At 40.5% G+C, this 17,657-nt stretch overlaps 3 protein-coding genes across 3 annotated transcripts; 1 reads left to right on the forward strand and 2 right to left on the reverse strand.

The window, feature by feature from the left end:
- Nucleotides 1–222: 222 nt before the first annotated feature.
- On the reverse strand, nucleotides 223–4,943 carry tmem151bb (transmembrane protein 151Bb). The gene is made up of 2 exons (XM_044166117.1): nucleotides 4,091–4,943; nucleotides 223–3,469 (listed from the first exon to the last, which is right to left on the reverse strand). The coding sequence occupies exons 1-2, from the start codon at nucleotides 4,169–4,171 to the stop codon at nucleotides 2,060–2,062; spliced, it is 1,491 nt and encodes a 496-aa protein (XP_044022052.1). The 5' UTR covers nucleotides 4,172–4,943; the 3' UTR covers nucleotides 223–2,059.
- A 3,097-nt stretch (nucleotides 4,944–8,040) lies between these two features.
- grxcr1b (glutaredoxin and cysteine rich domain containing 1 b) lies at nucleotides 8,041–9,178 on the reverse strand. Its single transcript, XM_044167003.1, has 2 exons — nucleotides 8,484–9,178; nucleotides 8,041–8,260 (listed from the first exon to the last, which is right to left on the reverse strand). The coding sequence occupies exons 1-2, from the start codon at nucleotides 8,901–8,903 to the stop codon at nucleotides 8,216–8,218; spliced, it is 465 nt and encodes a 154-aa protein (XP_044022938.1). The 5' UTR covers nucleotides 8,904–9,178; the 3' UTR covers nucleotides 8,041–8,215.
- Nucleotides 9,179–10,064: 886 nt separating this feature from the next.
- Nucleotides 10,065–17,492, forward strand: utp25 (UTP25 small subunit processor component). The gene is made up of 12 exons (XM_044167804.1): nucleotides 10,065–10,265; nucleotides 11,335–11,374; nucleotides 11,640–11,814; nucleotides 11,903–12,145; nucleotides 12,349–12,437; nucleotides 12,528–12,938; nucleotides 13,524–13,740; nucleotides 13,833–14,035; nucleotides 14,399–14,581; nucleotides 14,895–15,004; nucleotides 15,297–15,542; nucleotides 16,550–17,492. The coding sequence occupies exons 1-12, from the start codon at nucleotides 10,165–10,167 to the stop codon at nucleotides 16,803–16,805; spliced, it is 2,274 nt and encodes a 757-aa protein (XP_044023739.1). The 5' UTR covers nucleotides 10,065–10,164; the 3' UTR covers nucleotides 16,806–17,492.
- The last annotated feature ends 165 nt before the right edge of the window (nucleotides 17,493–17,657 follow it).

Genomic DNA, 17,657 nt, shown 5'->3' on the forward strand with positions numbered 1-17,657 from the left:
GTGTGATGTCCACATGTAAACATAAGTGCATTTACATCCTTGCATATACTGCCTGTAAACTCTACTCAAAAGAGTCAGGGATCCCCCAGATAAATCGCATGTCAGCATCCAAAGTCTCTTTAGGAAACGTGGTGACATGTTGGTGTGTGCTGTGCTCTTTTCGCTCTCTGAGCACATTCAGTATACACGGGATAGTGAAATCACCATTTTACAAATGACAAATGGAGCATTATTCCTTTACTATAGACACATAATGGACAAATACTACAGTATATCATATATGCTGGTAGTTTACATTCAGGTATGTTTTATGGTTTTTAACACATTGTCTTAGCAGAAGGAAATCATGCAAATTTGAGCATGGATTTAATGACCTTGTGGGGTTTTTTTGCAGCTAAATCCACACCGTAGTTTGTTGTTTGACAGATGATAATGGTAGTGACTGACGTGACATCCACCTGTTCAAATGTATTGTAGATTCAATGTAAACCTGTCCTTGTCTTTTCTGACCACAAGAATAACGTAATGGCATGTATATGTGTTTGTACCACAGTTGCCGGCAGGTTTTGTCGTGGCAGTAGGTAGAAAAAAAAGTCTAATTTAAGACAAAATGTACTTGCTTAATAACTCATGGGTGATTGATTTTTCATAATGTGTTTCAGTTTGTTAAGCTGGAGGCTCATATGACTAGACAGTGTTAGTGCTCCAACAGTGTTCCAGTTTCTGGGTCAGTCAAGACAAATCATGTGTCAAATGTTAAAGCAAAAATCCAACCTAAAAGACTTCGACAATGTTAAAAGCTTTTCTGATTCTGTTGCGTTGTTTCTTATTTCTTTGCAGATACCAAAACAGGGACAATGTGTCATCACGTTGAGATAATTCCAACATATACAGTGGAGCTTTGTAGGACAAAATGTTTCAAAAACATCCACTGTAAACATCCAGAAGAAAGGCGTGTTTCGCTCTGGAGCTGCCATATAGCACCAACAGTCAACAGTCAAACAGGGAGAAGTCGATTGTAGTAGAAGCATATCAGTTATACCAAATTCGCCATCTCACAGTAGCCTTAATACACCAGAAAGCAATACAGCCACAAGACAGGTTTGTTCTGAGTAAGGAGCACGAGTTTTCTCAATTAGAACAGCTGTCATGTTTTCACTTTCCACCAACACATAAAACCCACAGCTGAAAATAAGTTTATACCTGTTTTCCGCAGTTGTCAAAAGGCATTCTGGGAAATGCAGAAAGTCACTAACTGAAGTAGAAATAGAGAGTAGAAAGTAGAATTACAACACTCCACATAAGTACTGAAAAATTTCAAACATCACAGATTGGTATAACAGTGAGTGAGAGTATCCAAGAGTTCATTTGTCTCTGTTGGATTCGAGGTTTCTATATTGACCAATGTATTGTTGTGATATTCATAAGTGCAACATATTTGATTGTTATTCCTTCTTTAACTTTTTCGCTTGAGAGGTGGTATTTATTTTCACAGTTATTGCTGTAATTGGAAGTAGGTTCAACTTGTAGAAACTTCACCTTACCACTCTTAATGATGATAAAAAAAATCATCAAAATCAGCTCCAACTTTATCTGACTGGTCAGCTCTGATGTGTTTGTGTTACTGAGATTTCACTGAATGAATGAGATGTTTAAACCTGCCCATCTTGTCCGTGGCCTCTGAAAAGGTCTTATGAGGTAACTGCAGCTTCAGTTTCACTTTCATATGTACAGTAAAGCTATGGCAATGATGTACAGTGTAACAGTCGTTGTCTGCTTGGTTTTCATTGGAAGCCAGGCAGATATCATTTTTCCATGTGTGTGCATCCTAGCAGGTCTCACATACTGTACCACTGTCACGTTGAACTCCACGCACTAATCACTGTTATTGCTTTGGTGATTCACACATTCAAGATTCAGGCATTTGTTTTTGATAGTATGACAATACAGCACGAATCTGTGTATCTCACATTAAGACTCGTTTACACACTCTGTTTCTGATGTCCAAAGTGTTTGTATGCTACAGAAATGCCACTGTGTTTTGTCAGCGACTGCATAGTCACAAGGAAGTCTCCACACAGGAGCCATTTCTGTGGAAAGACCTGTGGTTGTGGCAATTTTCACTGCAGTGGACAATGACCACTGGAAAGCAAAGTGCATCCTCATACTCTGGGGGTCCCTCATCATCTGTGGTGAGGCGCTCCGATAGACAGCGGGTGTTTTCGCTGGGACTTTCCTGGTCATCCAAGCTGCCGCTCCTCCAGAAGCAGCTGCGCTGGGAGCCGTAGCGCCGCGCCAAGGAGAACCGGCTGGCGCTGAAGGGGATGCGGGAGCTGGCACCAGTACAGATGCTGAGGGCGCTCCTGGAGAACACTGAGGAGCAGCTGATGGCTCTGTGGCAGCGCTCGCAATTCTGACGTATCCCACTGAAGCTGGTCGGGCACTGGGCCAGGTCCATCAGGCCGGCCTCTGAGTAACTGGGCACAAGCTGCTGGTTGGACCGAATGTGCCATTCCAGTTCTGTACTGTCAATGGTGTTAACGCGAGGGATACGACGCCAATATGGCCGATCATCACATGGGGTCACAGGGAGGTAATCGTGCCCAAAGAGCTTCTCAACACGATAGTGGACATATGCAGTATGATACTCTGTGAAGACTCTGAGAGGCCAAGAGAAAGTGAGGAATGAGGCAAACCAGAAGACATAGTGGGACAGATACCAGGGGTGGTGCTCTGGGTCAGACAGCACCATGACATACTCCTTCAGGTCAATGTTTTTTAGGTGCATGCCCTCCCTGGCTTCCATGTAGTCATCAAGGCCCTCATTGTCAGTGAAAAACCTTGCTCGTTGCGTAAGGTAGGAATTCTCAGACTCAACGTTGGCAAAACTAAAGCACTTGGTGAACCGCATCTTTGTGAGAGCAGACTTCTCCAAGCCCAGCAGCTGTTTTGAAACATCTTTCACACCACAGTGACTGTAGTCAAATTCAGCTTCTGCCACATGGGTGTTGACACGTTCGTGGTAAACCTGGGTACTAGTGTAAGCGTCTCCATTGCGGTAGCGCGTGACTTGTCGTGTTCGGCGAACATAGTGATAGCTGATGGCCTTCCACCAGATGCAGGGTTTAGCTTGCTGCATCCTTTGGATGCGCTCGCAGATGCCCTCCACATCCACTTTGTGCTGCAGCTCGTTCTTCACATGACAGTGCCAGCACTCCACAAGATAGACTAAATAGAGCATGCCCAATAGGGCCAGAGGGATGTAGATATAGCCATCAGAGCAGGGGCTGTCATGGTACATCATGGATTTCCCTTTGAAGGCACTGTCAAAGGTGAGGCGGGTCACCTTGGTGACATGACACCAAACCATCGCTCCCATGCAGCCATACATGAGAATGGACAGGAGCAGGCATTTCCAAAAACTCTCCCGGCATAAGGACTTGCTCAGAGATTGCTTCAGGGGTCTTTGCTGTTGAGTCAAAGCACAAACAAAACACAAGAGGAAGTGATAAAAAAAAACTGTTATCATATCATTTATCACCTGCTTAAAGTTGTGCTTGTTGCAGTGTACAACACTGCAGATTCGTCCCCGCAACATCTTTTGCACAATGAGGATTTTTAATGATTTTTTCAATGAATTTAATGAAGGGGTCATGCAACCATAGAAGTAACACCCTTACATAGTGTTGCTAGACAACCAGTCTGAAGCAGTGATAAGTTCTTTCAGCTCTGTGGACATTTCATGCCATTTCATAGCTAATTGCTGGAGAGTTATTAGGTAGAGGAAGTCAGAGCTACTGGCCCACTACAGCAGATGATACATGAAAGACAGGTAAAGATGCTGGGGATTGCCAATCACAGGTGTCCAACCATTTTACTCTCAAAGTATTTAATGCACGCTACAAGCTCATAGAAATTCTCCAAACTGTATTTGTTAAGACCAAATCCCTGGCAAATAATTCACCTGCAGCGTGTGACATTCTGCTCACTGTGCACATGGAGCCATTAAAGCCCTGCGCCAAGCTCGAACAAACAGATCAGAACAAAATGCATTTGTTCATATAAGGGATGCTAGAAAATAACAGGCTACCTCCTCTCTGGTGTCCTCCTCGAAAACGGTGGTCGTACTGCTCTCACCGCTCGCTGTCGCAGCCGACGCTGGAGGGGACATGGTGCTGGGCAGGTATTGATAATAATGACTGGGTAGGAACAGATTTTACTACCTTGCTCTGCAGAGTCTCTCAAGCAAGACGAGCCACTTGTCAGACGTGCACTACATCTGTTATCATTTAGAGTCCCTCCGCCCTAAGAAAAGCGCGAGACGAGTCGACGGAGGCATGTTGATCGGTGAAACCCAAAATAAGAGGGATCTTTCCGTTGGCTGAACAATGACACAAAAAAAAAAAAAAACGAGCGGGTTGTCTATTGGAAAGCCCGCATCCTGCCTGCTACGGTGTGGCTGTCAGTGCCGCAGTAACATGATCGTAGATTATGCTGTATTAGCTGGTAGTCGTTACAAAATGAGCATGCCCTGCCCCTCAGTGCCCGCTGTGTGTGCAGGAGGTGACGGCGCCTTTAGCGGTCTCTGGAGAGCTGGCAGGGTCGCTGTCCGTGGTGCTGACTGAGGCAGGTACACGGTGAGACGCTGTTGCATTAAAACAAAACAAAAAAATCTGTCACTTAAAGGGAAAGTCCACCCTAAAACGGAGTTTAAATTGAAAACAATATCTTTACAGATATAAACGACTGTTTTGCTAAACTGGAGGTCAGCAACATCAAGACTTGGATTGCTGATCAGGTGACACTTATGGAGGCGGTCCATTAACAGTGATTTATAAATGGTGATGACTGAATCTGTCTGCTGATTGACTTTGTCTGAGTAATATTACATGCAAAGGAATAGTATTTGAATGTACAGCTTATGGGTTGTGAATCAGACACAGCATCCTAATGAAATCAACAGTGCCCATGGAGTTGCTTCAGTATTACAGAAGAAAATGTTTCGATTCTGGGGTGGATTTTGCCTTTTCACCCTTACAAAATAAAATATCCACTGTTATGTTGTTAAAAATAGACAAGGATATAATACAAAAATCACAAAATGTGTACAACCATGTAGAAACATTATAGTGATACTCTGATGTGGTGGTAACTTTGTGCTCCAAAATATGTTTAGAGTAACCATAGTTTTGAGACGTTTGGAAATAAATGATATTAGATGCAAGGACATTGGCAAATATAGTTTAGCGAATTGTGGTGGTGGAAGAAGTAGTAATATCACAATGTAAATGTACTCACTATAAGTAAAAGACCTGCATTCAAAGTGTCACAAGTTAAAGTGCAGAAGTATTATCAGCAAAAGTATGAAAAGTAGAGCTGAAACTGATAGTTGATCAACAGAAGGTTAATCAGCAACTATTTTAAGTAATCCTTTTAAGCAAAAATGACCATACATTACCTAGTTCCAGCTTCTACATTGTGAGGATTTGCTGCTTTTCTTTGTCTTATCTGATAATAAATGCAATATCCTTGGCTTTTGGACTGTTGGTCGGACAAAACAAGACATTTAAAGGACCAGTGTGTAACATTTAGGAGGGGCTATTGGCAGAAATTGAATATAATATTTACAAGTATGTTTTCATTAGTGTATAATCACCTGAAAATAAGAATCATTCTGTTTGCATTACCTTAGAATAAGCCATTTTTATCTACAGAGGGAGCCTTGCCTTCGCCATAGGAGTATTTACAAATTGACGAGCGAGGCCCTTTTCCACAGAGGCCGCCATTTTGCACCGCCATGTTTCTACAGTAGCCCAGAACGGACAAACCAAACACTGGCTCTATATTGGGCTGTTAGCGTTTTTTGCGAGTTTCGCAGCCACCATAGTTTCTCCTACATGCTTGGAAGGGGAGGGTGAGGCGAGCGGTATTCAAATGGTTGCAAACTGCAATTTCACCGCTAGATGCCACTAAATCCTACTCACTGGACCTTTAAAGACATTACCTTGGAAATTGTGATCAACCATGCATGCTTCACTATTATATGACATTTTATAGACCAAACAATTAATCGAGGAAATAATCAGCAGAATAATAGATGAAAATATCATCAGTTGCACCTCTAACCAAGAGAAAAAGCACTCAGTAGGCAGGATTATTGTAACTGATTCATTAATGTTAAATATTAAAATATAATACATATTGAAGTTAAAGTTATTATAGCAGTTAAATGTTGTAGCTGGTGACTGTGGAACTAATTTAAATTGATTTATTTTCTGTTGGCTAGTTTAATCTATAATAAAGCATCATATTTTATACACTGATCATATGTTTCATTTTTAAATTCTGCATCTTCAAAATAAGTAGGAACTAAATAGTTAGATAAATGTAGTGGAGTAAAAAGTACTATATTTACCACTTTAATAGAATATAAGTATAAAGTAGCATAAAACGCAAATACTTAAGTAAAGTAGGCAAGTATGTATGTACTCAAGTTCAATACTTGTGTAAATGTATTGAGTTACTTTCCACCATAGCTTCTTGACTATTGTTATATATTATCATAGCCAGCTGGGAGCTGCTTCATCGTCAACACCCCAGATTTGCAGGTTCCCATAGGGCTTATCTAAACTTTATAGTGAATTGAACCTTTTGAATCACACTTTTCAGTCTTAAGGCTTAACATGAGAATACCATAGAACACTTTGCAAAGTGAATGAAGCCTCATGAAACACTTCTAACATAAAGTAAATTATATATCAGTGTTATATGTATATCAGTGCTAAAAGTGTTCCAAACTCCCCTTTATTTCTATGGTTGTCAAAAGTCGAAAATATCACTTTTCATGTTAGGTGTTTGATAAAGTGGAGTAAACTACATTACAGCAGTGATCTGCATTACTTTGTACGTATATTTGTTCTTACATTTTCACATGAAAAATCTACAGCATTTACATAACTGATTTACAGTTGTTGAAATGAAATGTAAATACCAAGAGTTACATTAGTAATGTTACATTGTGTTGCATGGTATGTGAAATGTTTTCAAAAACTTTTGTGAGAATTTAATAAATGTACCAAACAAGGCAGCAACTGTTTCCAGAAACCAGTGTACCAAACATAAAGTCTACTGCAACAGAGCAATGAGAAAGAAGTTGATATCTACCTCTTAAAAAAAGGAAGGTTTATAGAATTACTGTTTGTATGTGGAATTATGAATTAGAAATAATATGAGGCACATCCAATCTAGTATGAACATCATTAAAATGTACTTAGAAAAACATACATGTTCACATAATTCAGCTAAATGCCATGAAAGAGACTCCACCAAATATCAAAATCATATGAAATTCTGGGTCACAATTATACGTACAATGTCTTAAAAAAAATACAAAAATATCTCATATTTCAGATGAGATATTTCAAATGTTTATAAATGTATGAACTTAAAAGATACATTATAGTGAGTTATCTACTACATCCTTATCAGCGAGAAGAATCTGAGTCAAAGTGAAATGAGGACACTGAAGAGTTTGTTTTAACCAGAAACTTGTAAACTAAGCAGTGGTGGAAGTACTCAGATCTTTTACTTAAGTAAAAGTACTATAGCAATAAAATACTCTGTTACAAGTAAAAGTTCTGCATTCAATATCTTACTAAAGTAAAAGTACATTAGCATCAAAATATACTAAAAGTACCAAAAGTAAAAGTACTCATTATGCAGAATGGCCCATTTCAGAATAATACATATTATATCACTGGATTATAATTAGTGATGCATTAATGTGTGAGCATCGTTAATATTGCAGCTGGTAAAGGTGGGGCTCATTTCAACTACTTTATATACTGCCGGGTAGCTTAATCCATTATAATACATCATCATTTATTAGTTGATTATATTTTGTAATAATCTGAATCTGCAAAGTAACTAGTAACTAAAGTTGTTCAAAAATGTAGAGGAGTAAAAAGGACAATATTGGCTTCCAAATGTAGTGGAGTAGAAGTATAAAGTAGCACAAAATGGAAATACTCAAGTAAAGTACAAGTACCTCAGAATTGTACTCAAGTACAGTACTTGAGTAAATGTACTTAGTTACATTCCACCAGTGAAATTAAGTGAGGAGTCCTGGTGTAGACCAAACTGCAACACAAGCTTCAGCCCCAGGGCTGTTTCTTCCTGTTGACCACATTGTGTGAAACTTCTACTTCCAAAGGGTTTACTCCTTTTCCCAGGGTCTCCTCTTCTGATGACGAAGGGAACACTTAAAGGGAAAGAGAGTAAAGGTTATGACTGAACAAGCACCTCACCAAGGTCAATACTCTTTATAGGGATTCATAGTTTTTGATGAACTTCAATTCTGAGATGGCCACGTGCATGAAGAAACGGCCTTGAATTGCTTTTTTGGCTCAAACAATCGCATCACAGCAGAGTCAAACTGCAAAACAATTTTGAAACTCTGTTCCACCTATGCCAGAGCTACTTACAGAGTACACGTTGGAGAGGTTGTTGAAAAGCACTTGGCCTGCGCTCACTTTGTTCCTCACTCCTCGTATGGTCCCATTCTTGCTGCAGATATTGACCCGTTTGTTGCTAAACAGCATCTCTCTCTTGGCACTGGCGTACAAAAGCAGGTCATCAGGTTCACAGTCGTTCTCGTCCTGAGCGGTTTCCACCACCAGACCATTCAGATGGCTGTTGGCCTCGCTGGTGGGAGGCGAGCTCCCCTGCTCTGCCTCTGGGCTGCTGGTGCAGTCAGAGTCCACTGAGTCCGCCACCGAGCCGCACCAGGCCGTTTCATCCTTGAAAACCTCCGCCAGGACCCGGCCGCTGTTGGCAGATGCGACTCTAAACCTAACCGTTTTCCCAGACTTTTCTTTCTCCTGTTTCAGTTTTGGCCCCTCCATTGAAATTCAAGAATGTCTAACATGTTTCACATCCCATTGAGAAAAGCCAGACGTGCTCTTTCAGCTTAAGCCATAGTGGTATGCAATTATCAAACAATAATATCCCCACTGACTTGTCAAAATGAGCTGAAAAATACCCAGAGTACAAAAACTAGACTCCCAATCGTTAAGAATAGATGAGCTTCTGCCATGGTAACAGCTAAAACAGGCAAACAGTAAACTGATATTACCATGTTCAATAATTGATCAAGGTTAGTTTTCAAACAGCAGATATACTACAGACCTGTGTGTAGTCTTTAAAAGATATAGAGTCAGGATAGGCTCTTCTGTGCAAGCAATTACTAAACATTTACCCTTAAAGCACTACAGATAACCTTTTGTGTGCTTTTCTGCACGCTTCATTATCTCTGTCTGTCCCTGAAGTAAGACAAGAAGAATACTAATTTATCAGATATTTACCAACTTGCTGTGGAGATTACATTATAGGACAATTTTTTTTTGTTAGCGTTATAAATGGTATGGAGATGGTATTTAAATTGTCACAATCATAATGAATTTTTAGACATTTTAATTTTCTAATGTCACTTTTTACTCCAAAAAATGTCAGTATATTTCGTTTTTACTGTTACCCCGACAATTCCATGAATCCAACCAAATTCATTTGTCACCCTGCTGCACAAAGGAACCCATGGGAAGTCTTGAACTGCTTCTGCATCACAGCAAACACAGAGTAGATGGTTTGCTTTGTTGAGAAAGTAAAAATTCTTCCCCATAATGGAATACAAAAATCAAGCAAAAATTGCAAGAAAACTATTTGGCATCTATTATTTCCAAATATCAGCAAATCATTCAACAATAGAACTCCCTCTGAAGCTGATGCCCTAAAACTAATGATCTGTCGCACTGGAAAATGAATGGCTCTTCAATCATCAGACAGTAAATTGGTCTCTATAATCAGAGTAGGGTTTTGGTTGCACATTGGATACTTTAAATTGTACAATATACAGTGGCTTTACATAAATTAACATATCTGGTTTTAATGATCCTGTTAGTAATATTATCTCTGAATAGTTCTAAAAAATATTTCCCTCCAGACTGCGTAGACTGCAAAATATGAGCGTCAATTCCTTCATGGCACCGACCAGGAGCAAACTGCAAACCTGTAATTCCACTCCGGACCTGCAGGTGGCAGTAGTACTGCTGCTGATTCACAACAACCACCGAACAAGCTGAAAATCCTCACGTGCAGCACAGTGTCAACATGGGTAAAAGAAGGCACAATAAGCAGCTTTTCACGAATTTATCCAAAAAACAGAAGAAACACTTGAAGGAATTTGGAGAGGAGCATCCATTCCATGATGTGTAAGAAGTACAGCAAATTCCGACCTGTCTTAAGCTACTTTTATGTTAGCCGGCTAGCTAACTTTAAGTTACATTCAGACAGCAGTGGTCAGTTTAGCCAGATACAGTGCGTAGCCTATGTTAGCTATAGTTATGTGTTATTATTAAAAACATAAAGCCAATATTGTTATATTCTCCCCTAAATTGCAATATTTTTTGTAGCTAGTTTGTGGTTCTTGCCAAGATAGTAACGTTAGAGTTCATTTTCGACTAACGTTAGTTACCACACGGTTTTTGAAGATGACACGTAACAATAAAATAGTCACATAGTTAATGTATGCCCAATGTGGTCATGGCTAGTAGCAGATAGAGTACAAGGATATCAGTAGCATAAAGTAAAAGTTTACTTACTCATTGTATAAACGTCCATATCAAATTTCCATCGTCTGTCCTAGATATTGACTGTAAAAGCTGGCTTGAGACTGTTAAACAAGTAGATGTAGCCTACTAGATTCAAATCCTGCACCCCCTTGAAAAGAACAAACTTTTGACCAGATGAATGCACACACTGGATAATGGGAATAGATCTCCTTGGGTGACAGTATTTGGGTAATCTGTCACTAACAACTGTATGTACAATACAGAGCCAAAGTTGATACAAAGATTCTTCTTTTTGCTTTAATGTCAGTGATGGTTGAGACATATGACTTTCCCTATCTGTATGTTCTCTTACTTACAAACACAGACATCCTCCCCTACATGTATGTGAACAAACAACATTAATCAAAGAAATATGGTAATAAACATGATGCTTATTTTTTAGGAAAGACTTATGACAGATGAGTCTTTCAGGGGATTTTGTTCTAGACATGGCCTCCTCAACACTTTCATGGGAATGCTTTCCTCTCTTAACCTGTTCTCCAAAAATGCACCCTTACACATTGCCTAGTCCTCAGGCAAATGCATCATGCACAAAAAGCACAGAGCTGTCAACAAGCATCCAAAACCATTGTTATTTAGTCATGTTTGTGGTCTTACAAAAGATGCTTGCTGTCCAAGTAGCTACATTTACCTCTGTGTTTTTTCACAGAGTCAGTGAAGGACCTGAAAGAACTGCAGTAGTGGAACTGGTGAGTAGCGCTATACAATTCCTGATGATAGAAGTAAAGCCCAATTTATGCAAAATGAGATTGATGATTGTAGTAACTGTCACTGCACAAATATGAAGTGTTTTTAGTGGCAGTAACAAAGACCTCCTCTCTGATCAGATCTACATAAAAGAAATTGTGGACCATCCACTCATTGATATACTCCAGACAGTTTTTTAATATTTTAGCCATACTAATATTATAATGTTACAAAATGAAAGGTGTTCTGTTCTCACCTCTGTTACAGTCAGCAAGCCCAGAACACTCTTACGTTGAGCCTGATGAGCTGGAGGAGGAGGAACCAGAGCAGAAAACAGCCTATCAGAAACTTCTTTCAACTCTCAGCAAACCCAACAGTAACGACCAGAGTGAAGAGGAAAGCACTGATGATGAAGAGGAAGAAGAGGAGCTTCTTGGTGAAGGTGAGTTGTACCCCCCCTCCCCCAAAGCACACCGAGGACGGTGTAGGCCAACATTGCAGTCGTCTGATTATTGTGCTTTTCATTGTAGGGGACAGTGATGGAGTTGGTGATGACAGTGAGGATGAAGATGAAGGGGGAGAGGAAGAACCCGAGGATGCAGATGAGGCTCTGACTGAAGCAGTAGAAGGGGAGGAGATGGCAGAGAAAGAGGCAGGAGTTGAAGAGTTCGTAGACAAGGAGCAAGACTCCCAGTTCTGTTTGGAGACCAACTTCATGGACGAAGGAGGTCAAGAGGACGCTGAAAGCACTGCAGAGCATGAAGACAGCAAAGGCAAGAAAATAGTTTAGAAAATTCAGTTTAAATTACAAAAATTGTCAAATATATCACCTTAAGTTCCCTGTCCAGTAACATTTAAGAGATGCATTTGATGTCCTTTTTATTTTCAAAATAAGCAAACTGCTTGCTCAATTACAAAACTTGAGGAATATGATTTGATTGAGGTATGATTTACAGCTTTTTTTCTGTATATGCAGACATGTTTGTACAGCATTTGGGCACAGAACTTAGTGAAGAGGATGTGCAGAAGATAACATCTGGCAGCAAAGCCAAGGCTCAGATCACGGTATTAACTGCACAATTTGACGGAATGGACCAGCTTTTTTCATTAGAATTGATTTGTAACTACAGTTCATGTGCTTTTCCCCACATTTAGTGGCCAAAATTGGGCACATTACTCTGTACCAATCCTCTGGAGAAGTTTGGATCCATTGGCCCACAGAAAGACACAAACCTCCCAGTTTTCCACAAACTTTTGGAGACCCACTGGAAGGATCTGAACCAGACCTCTGACCCTAAGGGGGTGGCTGAAGAGATCAGCCCACTGCAGCTAGAGCTTCTAGCTCTTATGGGCTCCTACAAGGACCTCTACTACCCGGAGACCTGTCCTCTGAACAAGGGCCCACAGGTTCTCAGTGCATACTGCCTTCACGTGCTCAACCATGTACTGAAGGCCAACTCCTGGGTCCTGGCTCACAACGCACAGCTAAGAGAGCAGAAAACTCAGATTAAAGCTGGAGCTGAGCCGCAGGACGAACCCAGAGACCAAGGACTGACCCGGCCCAAGGTAAAGTACACGATACATTATGTTAGGCTTAACAAAGCGCCATTTAACATTTCTAAACATCACTCATTAGTCTTACAAATTCCTCCACTGAAGTGCATATCTTTTGAGTTCTCATTCATTTGCAAATTGTGCCTGTTTTAGTCTCAAATACTAAGAGTACTTTAGTAGTAAATTAAATGCTAATTTCACACAGACTGTGAGTGCAAAATATATATGTTTATGTACAGCAGTCTGGCCCACAGTTCTCAGGCTGGATCACACTTAAATACATGTCATTTGCTGTACATTTGTGCACATTTCTGTACAAGGGTCCTGTGCCTTGGATGCATTGCTGATTATGTAGTTACACATTGTACAACTTAAGATTTCATTGTAACTATCTATCTAACATCTATAGTCTAACTTGCTGCATGCAAGTCTCCCTGCCTGGTTGTGAGTCTAATAAATCACATTTATGTCTTATATAAAATGCATGAATGAGCTGAGAGCAACTCCTTAATTGTGTTGTGTTTTATCATCCCTTTTCTAAATGCTTCCACTCAAAAACACTATTTTTTGTTTTGTTTGTTGTTATAAATGTGTCAGGTCCTGATTCTCGTTCCGTTCCGAGGTGGAGCTCTGCGAGTCGTCCAGACGTTCATCAGCCTGCTGGAGGCCACAGGCAAGAAGATAGTGGTCAGCAACAAGAAAAGGTTCAAGGAAGAGTTTGGAGAGGAGGCAGATGACAAGCCGCCCAATCTGCAGAGACCAGACGATTACAGCGCCATCTTCTCGGGCAACGTGGATGATCACTTCAGGATAGGTACAGTTTAACAAACACAAGTCAGCCCACTTTTGGATAACCTCCTAAGTTTTTCTGTCTGAGGCCTTGTTGCTGTCCTCTCTCCTCACCAGGCATCTCCATCGTGAGGAGCAGCATGCGTCTGTACTCCCCCTTTTATTCATCAGACATCATCATTGCGTCTCCGCTGGGCCTCCGTACGGTGCTGGGAGCAGAAGGAGAAAGTAAGAGAGACTTTGACTTCCTCTCCTCCATCGAGCTGCTGGTGGTGGATCAGGCAGATGTCTTTCTCATGCAGAACTGGGAACATGTCTTGGTAAGAGCACACACCTGTTCAGCAGTGTTATGTTTTTACTGCTGGGAAGGATGTGGCGCCATCTGCTGTTTAACACCCATTTTAGAATTAGATAAATCACAATATTTAGCAGTTAGGTAAACACTTAGGAACTGCTGGCAGAGCATTTCAGATTAAAGTTTGATTTAGTGTTTCTTACGGCTGATACTATTTTTGGACTCTGATTGGTTAACAGAGTCACATTTTATAACTTAGCTGTAATAAAAAAAAAAACTATGAATAACGTTTTTTTACCAAACCAAACTTGTCAAAAGTTGGTATGGCGAAGGTGTCTCTGTATAAGTTGATGTCCTATGAATAATTCCACCGTCCACCCCTCTACAGCATGTGATGAAGCATGTCAACCTGCAGCCGCTGGACTCCCATGGAGTGGACTTCTCCAGAGTGAGGATGTGGAACCTGAACAACTGGGCCAGACACTACCGGCAGACGCTGGTGTTCAGCTCCATCCAGGACCCACAGATCAACAACATCCTCACCAAGCACTGTGCCAACTACCGTGGACAGGTACTGCACTTTATACACTTTACAGTTAACATTACACCTGCTCCTGGGACTGAACATTCAGTGCAGACTGCAGTTTAGTTGAACACATTACTAAGAGGCAGAAATGATCTCATAGATTGAGTTAATCCTCAGTGGTTGGAGCAGTAGCCAGACTAAATTGTTTACTATATCTATCCTGCTGACTTTTTAAGATCAAGAGTGAAAACAAACAATTCCACTAAATTTTCATTTGTGTCTTAAACACAGATTCTTCATTACCATTTGATGATGTAGGTTTGTTAAAAGTGAATTCTCTGTGTGGTTTATGTTCCAGGTTGCCACTAAGAACATGCCAAAAACAGGTTCCATCTGCCAGGTGCTGGTTCAGCTGCCTCATGTGTTTCAGATGTTCTCCTCTGGCAGCTTCATGGACCATGATGCTCGGTAAGGTCTTCCCACAGGTGAACCATGTGATGCCAAATGCTTTGGGGGAAATATGAAATATCATTGATTCAGTGATTTACACTGTAGGCTACAACTTGAACCGTATTTTTTCAGCCTATATTTGTTTACACTTTGGCAAATTGGCACCATTAAAAGTATGGTGATTATCTATTAGCAGTTCCTTTTTGCAATGTACCCATGGATGTACAGACAGAGATCTTGACAAATGCTTGGTTGATTCCAGCTAAATTGAAAGCTGTTTTATTTCCACTGTTCCCCATCCTGCCTGTAGGTTTCAGTTCTTTGTAGATAAAGTGTTGCCTCAATACAGGGACTCAGTTATGTCCCACACACTGATCTACATCCCGTCTTACTTCGACTACATCCGGTTGCGCAACTACATGAAGAAAGAGGAGATAAACTTTGCCAGCATCTGCGAGTATTCCAGCAAGTCAGAGGTGTCCCGAGCCAGGCACTTCTTCCACAAAGGAGATAAACAGTTCCTGCTCTTCACTGAACGCTTCCACTTCTACAAGAGGTCAGTTCTTTTTAATACTCCATCAGGTAGCCCCACATGTGTTGGGTTCTCTGTTTGACTGGAGGTGGATTTTGTCATTTCACCCAGCGGTTGGAGTGCAGGGTTAGTCAGCTAGTAAAGATCTCCTTTAGCAGGTAGTAGTAGGGTTTTCCTTCTGAAAGACAATGGTTGCTCAGTGGATCAAACTGGACCTCACCAACCACAACAATAATAAAATAAGTGAATAAACATCACTGAATATGATAAGTATTCTGGTGATATTGATTCCTGGAATCACTCCCACACCATCAATAGTAAAGGGTTCAAGACAGTAATCTTTATTACCTTTTTAAGAGTTAACATATCACCAAATGTGATAACACATGAAGGAAACAGATGTGATGCCTTTTATAGAGTTCAAAAGTTAGACCTCTTCAGTTGTGTATTTGTGAAGAGTCAAAGAATTCATACCCCTTTTCTCTAGTTTATTTATGTCATGTGACAGGATTATATATATATAACCTCAAACAAGAATGTAATCCTGAAGGTATGCTAATAGAATCATGATTACACTAGCGATTGCAACACCCCTGTTCATTTGCAGTGTATCTGCAGGTCCAAAAAAGCCTTAGAAGGTATTAAAAATGAATGTAAACTTAACTCTTATTGCCATAGGCAGTAATGTTAGTTAAAAAATATTTTTGTATCAGATTGCAGGCTGCCACGAGACATTACACACTTAAAAACACAAAATTGTTTTGACAGTGTAGTGCAGTGTATAGCAATAATCAGAAATTATTGCTGTATACAGCTGGGAAGAAGTGAATTATTATTTTTTTTATTAAATGTTAAATTATTCTTGGCCATATTGTCCCTACTGGTTTTCCATCATACTTTCATACTCTGGCTCGCATGTCTGTGTAACAGGTATTAAATTGCATTTATGTAGTATTAAAATGGTCTTAAAAGTCAGAAATTTTACTTAGTGAGCCCTGCAGAAACCCTGATCTCTGACTTCCTTTATTTAGGTACACCATCAAAGGGATCCAGAACCTGCTATTTTATGGATTGCCCTCCTTCCCCCACTTCTACAGCGAGGTGTGTAACATGCTGGCAGCAGGGGGTCAGGGGGAGGAGGCCAGCTGGACCTGCACCGCCCTCTACTCCCGCTACGATGCCCACAAGTTAGCTGCCATCACCGGAGCCCAGCGAGCCGGACAGATGCTGCACTCCAACAAGACTGTTCACCTCTTTATTACAGGAGGGGAAGATAAAGCCTCCTGATGGAGCTGGACAGATAAGAGGGACCCCTGCATGAAACCATGGTAGATATCTACTGCACATTATTACAGTAGAATGACCCTGGATTAAGGGTAACAAGAAAGCTGTTGAATGCAGGTCTGTGATAGTGGTTTGCCAGGTGACACGTCACATCGCAGAGTACCTGGTTTGACATCAGAAAAGTGTGCCACTTGAAAATGCTGATAGGAATGCTTTCCGTTGTATTTGGACAGCGGACACTGACTCTTACATGCACCAGGAACAAAACATGTTTTTTGGCTTTGTTTGATGTGTTGTAGGTAGAAGCCGTCCAGAAACATCAAGCCACAAAGTGAAGAGATCATAAAACATTGTTTGTAGGTGATCACTGATCACTAAGATGTTGTAAAAACTTCACTCACTGGTTGGATGTGTGTTTCCAGATTCAACATAAATATTTCATTATTTTGATTATCTTCCCTATTATTTGAAGAGTTCATTTTTGTACTGTACATACTTGCCCTGAAAGTGCTAAAATATTTTATGGTTGTTAGTATGGTACTATATCAAAATGAATGAAGGGTGTGTTGCCTTTGTATTTTAGGAATTTTAAAGAAGTACTTCTAGTACTTCTAATGCTAATGCTCTGCCAAACAGTCTCACAAAAGTGTTCTGCAAAATGTTTTAATTAAAAATACGAAATACAAATGAGGTATGTCTCTGAGCAGGTCAATGATGGATTTAATGTGTGTGAATGTGAAACGCAAACACACAAACAAAGAACAATGTCAGTTGGTAGACCAGGGGAAGAGAGTGAGAGGATCTCGCAGGTCTGATTTATAGACTTCTGAGCCCAGCTTACTCATGCGTACTGCA

Source organism: Siniperca chuatsi, linkage group LG15, assembly GCF_020085105.1.
Source record: "Siniperca chuatsi isolate FFG_IHB_CAS linkage group LG15, ASM2008510v1, whole genome shotgun sequence".
NCBI lineage: Eukaryota > Metazoa > Chordata > Actinopteri > Centrarchiformes > Sinipercidae > Siniperca > Siniperca chuatsi.